Source organism: Pelobates fuscus, chromosome 2 (assembly GCF_036172605.1).
Source record: "Pelobates fuscus isolate aPelFus1 chromosome 2, aPelFus1.pri, whole genome shotgun sequence".
NCBI classification, from domain to species: Eukaryota; Metazoa; Chordata; class Amphibia; order Anura; family Pelobatidae; genus Pelobates; species Pelobates fuscus.
This window is the reverse complement of record NC_086318.1, coordinates 362,319,794-362,325,451: the sequence shown is the minus strand read 5'-3', so window position 1 is coordinate 362,325,451 and position 5,658 is coordinate 362,319,794. Positions and strand designations below refer to the sequence as shown.

At 42.2% G+C, this 5,658-nt stretch overlaps 1 protein-coding gene across 1 annotated transcript in view; it reads right to left on the bottom strand.

The window, feature by feature from the left end:
• Nucleotides 1-5,247, bottom strand: part of LOC134585893 (heme-binding protein 2-like) — a 26,962-nt gene extending 21,715 nt beyond the window's left edge. The window contains exon 1 of the mRNA XM_063441374.1: nt 5,085-5,247. Within this exon, the coding sequence (XP_063297444.1) occupies nt 5,085-5,219 (135 nt within the window). The 5' untranslated portion in view covers nt 5,220-5,247. The remainder of the gene's footprint in view (nt 1-5,084) is intronic.
• Between the last annotated feature and the right edge of the window lie 411 nt (nt 5,248-5,658).

The following is a 5,658-nucleotide window of genomic DNA, read 5'->3' as shown; positions in this document are numbered from 1 at the left end:
TAAGCAAGAATTAGTGTCTTGTTCTTCTACAGAGGCAGAATATATCTCAGCAATAGAAGAATGCAAGTAAGCAGAGTGGCTTAACCAACTTCTAGAGGACTTGGGAATGCCAAAGCCAAAGCTCATATGACTGATGGAAGACAAGCAGACCTGTATAAAGACAGTGCAAACACAGAAGGTAAACGTAAGCACACTAAGGATGTGCATGGGCAAAAAATTTGGTTCGGTTCAGCACTTCCAAAATTCGGGACTTCGTCAATTAGGGATTTTGGCCATTTGGTACTTCGGTTCGGCACTCCCGAAATTCAGAACTTTGACAACTCGTCACTTCGGGACTTCGGCACTTCGGGACTTTGGCAATTCCCTAACCCTACCCCTAATCCTACCTGTACCCTTAACCCTACCCCCAAATCCTACCCCCAAACCCTACCCCTAACCTTAACCCTAACCCTACCGCTAACCCTACCCCTAACTCTAACCCTAACCCTAGCCCTAACCTACACCTAACCCTAATCGGGTTAGGGGTAGGGTTAGGGTAAGGGGTAGTGTTAGGGTAAGGGGTAGGGTTAGGGGTAGGGTTAGGTGTAGGGTTAGGGTTAAGGTTAGGGGTAGGGTTAGATTCCTGTCATTATTCCATTAATTTCCCTTTCTTCTCCTGTTTTTCCACTTTTCAGGAATCTGAAGCACTTCGGCACTACGGCAATTCAGCTCGGCAATTCGGCACTTCAGCAATTTGGTTAGGTTCAGCACTCCCATAATTCAGCACTTCGGCAATTCGGAAGTATCCGAATGTCCGAATTGCCAAAATTCATCCGAATTTCAATTCGGACCGCAACAAATTGCACATGTCTAAAGCACACTGACATTCGATGTCATGCAATAAGAAACGGAAACAGAAAAGATTTATTGAGGTGCAGTGCTGACCAACATCAGAGATGACAGCTGACATCTTGACAAAATTCTTGTCAAGTGGATAAACTATGCATGAAGACAAATTTCATAGGTTCAAATTAGGCACCATCAAAATTGTTTTTTTTAGTAATAATTGTTAGTGAACACTCTGTATGTGTTGGAGGATTTACTGTGCCCTCTCTGGTTCTGGAAAAGAACTATGTTGTGTTGATGTCTTCCTTCCCTTCCTCTGTCTCAGTTGCTCTGAATGTATTTTGTGTTTGAGATCTTTATATGTATGCTCTGCCCCAGAGACATACCTGGGTAACTTTGTATCAGGGGCAAATATATAAGTAGTCACCTCTCCAAATTTTAAACTTTTGTGTCACTCTGCACTCGCTCATCCCTTTGTGTATATTTCCTAACCCTTCTTGTGTGTTTCTCCTAGTACTCCCTCTTTCCACCGTCTTGTGTGTCTCTTAAATAACATTACTTCTTGCGTATCTCTTGTTTACACTTGTGTGTCTCCTCCCTTACCTCTTACCCTTTTTCATCATCCCACTGTTTCCCACATACATATCCTCAACATTTCAAGAGGACAAAGAGGGACAAATTAATATCAACAAAGACCTCAGTTAAAGTTGAAATATTGCTGTGCACATGAGGGTGCAATAAACTGCTTTATATTTAAGCGCAGTGAGTGCCTGAGGCTACTTCCTTGATATATATCATTCGTATGCGAGGTAATGGCCCTGTCTCAGTTAAGCACCCAGTTGTTCTTCAGATAACTGCAATCCCTTTTTTGTAAATAAGGACAAGATACAAGTCATTTTTTAAAAAGAAATTTCAGATTACAAGTTATCCCAGCCAATACTCACTATTTTGCTTTGCAATAGTGTGTTGCTATTCAAAATCTCCGTACACAAATTGCTATATGCAGAAGGAACACAGAATTTTGAAATTATGTTTTTTTTCATACAGCCTATAAGTATGCATACCCAAGAGTTTGGATTTAGGGAGAAAAAAAAAACTCTTTTTGTTCAAGTGACTAAATAAGTAGACAAGATAAGAGAATAATCTGCTTGTCATCATAATAAACTCAAGCCATTCAAAACCTAAACCGGAAAATAAACCTTTTACCTAAATTCCATGTTTACCTCCTCTTAAAAACGAAACACCTCATTATTATTATTATTATTATTATTGCCATTTATATAGCGCCAACAGATTCCGTAGCGCTTTACAATATTATGAGAGGGGATTTAACTATAAATAGGACAATTACAAATAAACTTACAGGAACAATAGGTTGAAGAGGACCCTGCTCAATCGAGCTTACATTCTATAGTGTACCCAAATATTACATTTAACCTCAGTCTAGTCCTAACCTCAATAATTCTTAACAGACCTTGTACTACATCTTTAACCCATCTCAATTCTGTGAATCTTTTTAACAAGAAACCCCCTATGTAAACTAACTCTGATATTAACCCTTCTTAAATCTACCCCCCTCCCCCCCTTTACCCTAACCACATCTAACATTACATTTATCCCTGCATGCATTAACACAGATGCACAAACGCACTACACTCCCACACTCCCAGATTTAAACACCATACATCCAAGCAGAGCAGAAATATACACATACATACATTTATACATATGCGGATGATCAATGTCAATATGATTTTTAGATGTTTTTAGGCCTGCAATGTCCAGTTAATGAATTCATTATACTTCATCTGCCTTATTTTGGAGTTGGGTAGCAGGAGGCTCCTTAGAATTGTTTGCCTACAGGCACCTGACATATAAATCTGGCCCTGGGTAATTGCCCAGAATTGAATGACAGCTCATTGAGAATCTTGTGATTGGACAGCCACAGAAAGTCTGTGCTGGGAAGCAGGGCTGCCACCAGAAATTTTGACACAGCCCACGGTCTGGGCCCCCGGGGCCCGCCCTCAAGTCAGTCCACATGACCTGCCCCAAGTCCGCCCACATGACCCGCCCCCAAATCCACCCACAGGGCCCATCTTAAGTTCACCCACAAGGATGAAGTTTGTGTGTACTGAATTTGTTTGTGTGTGTATAGTGGCTATAGAATGTGTGTAGTGGATACAAAGTGCGTGAGTAAAGTGGATACGCTGGTTTATAGTGGATTCAGATTGTATGTTTGTGTAGTGGACAGAGTGTGTATGTATAGTGGATGTATTGTGTGTATAGTGAATGCATAGTGTGTGTTTGTGTACTGGATGTAGTGTGTGTGTATAGTTAATGCAGAGTGTGTGTTTGTGTAATGGAAGTAGTGTGTGTATAGTGGATGTAGTGTGTGTGTATAGTTAATGCAGAGTGTGTGTTTGTGTAGTGGAAGTAGTGTGTGTATAGTGAATGCAGTGTGTGTTTGTGTAGTGGATGCTGTGTGTGTGTAGTGGATTATGTGTGTAGTGAATGCAGTGTATGTTTGTGTAGTGGATGCTGTGTTTATGTGGTGGATGATGTGTGTGTGGTTGTGTAGTGGATGATGTGTATGGTTGTGTAGTGGATGCAGTTAGTGTGGTTGTGTAGTGGATGATGTGCGTGGTTGTGTAGTGGATGCAGTGTGTGTGTTTATGTGGTGGGTGATGTGTATGGTTGTGTAGTGGATGCAGTTTGTGTGTTTATGTGGTGGATGATGTGTGTGGTTGTGTAGTGGATGCAGTGTGTGTATTTGTGTAGTGGATGATGTGTATGGTTGTGTAGTGGATGATGTGTATGGTTGTGTAGTGGACGCAGTTTGTGTGTTTATGTGGTGGATGATGTGTGTGGTTGTGTAGTGTATGATGTGTGTGGTTGTGTAGTGGATGATGTGTATGTTGTGTAGTGGATGCAGTCTGTGTGTTTATGTGGTGGATGATGTGTGTGGTTGTGTAGTGTATGATGTGTGTGGTTGTGTAGTGGATGCAGTTTGTGTGTTTATGTAGTGGATGATGTGTATGGTTGTGTAGTGGATGATGTGTGTGGTTGTGTAGTGGATGATGTGTATGGTTGTGTAGTGGATGATGTGTATGGTTGTGTGGTGGATGATGTGTATGGTTGTGTAGTGGATGATGTGTATGGTTGTATAGTGGATGATGTGTGTGGTTGTGTAGTGGATGATGTGTATGGTTGTGTAGTGGATGATGTGTATGGTTATGTAGTGGATGATGTGTGTGGTTGTGTAGTGGATGATGTGTGTGGTTGTGTAGTGGATGATGTGTATGGTTGTGTAGTGGATGATGTGTATGGTTGTGTAGTGGATGCAGTTTGTCTGTTTGATGTATATGCGTGGTGGTTGTGTGACAAATGCTGATGGGAGGTGTTTTTTTTTATGTAGAATTTGTATAATGTAAAAAAATTAAAAAAAGATGTATTCCCCCCTCCCTGCCTCTTACCTGTAGCCAGGGAGGGGGGACACTGGATTCCCTGGTGGTCCGGTGGCTCCGCTTGTTGGGGCAGCAAGGAGGAGCCCAGCAGACTCCCTCCACGTCCTCCCTCCTGCAGCCACTGCTCTATGCGAGCCCAGCATGCATTGCGTGCCACGGAGCATTGTCATGACAACCCGCGGCAACGCTTTACTGCTGTGGCTCGCGAGAGTGCTGGAGGGGAAGGTAAGTATATCCTGGGCCCTGCTTGGAAGCCAGCAGGGCCCGCAGAGGCATATATACATAGCAGTGCTAGCTATGTATATATGCAGATTGAAGGGCTGGGGGCCCGGGCATGCAGAGGATTACCTGTGCCGTCCGGGCCCCCCAGGACCGCCGGGCCCGTGACAACCATCATGGTTGTCACCCCCTGATGGCGGCCCTGCTGGGAAGAAGACGAAGGCTCGCAGTAGCTGCAAATACTAAATCTGCAGCTATTACAAGCCAATGCTTTATATAACCCCAAAAACATGCAAAACAAATTACATGCATATTTTTTCATTAATTATTATCTGCACCAGAATCCAACACTCGTTCCTCCAAATTCACTTACCATAGTGCTGATATCGGGTATCCTATAAATTTTGTATTAAGCTATAACGTCAACTTTTCAGTCGACGCTCTGGACTTTCATCAGGATTAACTCCTTAGCAGACAGGTATGGAAGACCTTAATTGGACAGCCTAGTGCAACCTCAAACCTAAATACCTTTAGGTGTAAATACATCACAGGCAAGAATAGAATGCATCAACTCACGTCACTTGTCTCCACCACTTGATACCTGGGACACTGAGAGTCGCGACAAAATTCAGGAGGTTGGTAGTCATCAGAAAAAACCACACTGGCATGGAGACAGAGCAAGCACAGCACTATCAGAACGTTTGTGTACATCTCTGCTTTTAGGATACTCAGAACTTAATATGAGGAAGGTGCAGACTGCTCTTTTATATACTGGAACTGGAACTAAACAGATTAGAGATAGAATTGCACAGTACATGCCAATTAAGGGGAATGTCAGTAAATGTAAATGTCATTAAGGGCACACGATTTATCAGCTTATACAATTATCTGGAAACTTTAAAAGAAAAAAAAAACACACATAAGCTATATTACACAGTATAAAAATTAGGTCCTGCGCTCAAACTCTCCCTACTTCTTGGCGGCAACAATGAGAGTAGTACACATCAGCCCTAATACATACAATAAAAAACAAAGAGAAAAAATTACTTGCACACTATCCCAAATCCCTATGCACATTTAAGTAACTGGAGGTTTTATATTCTCACTCCATTTAAGTGTAAGCTCACCTGCCACGTCAAAACAAAGCCTC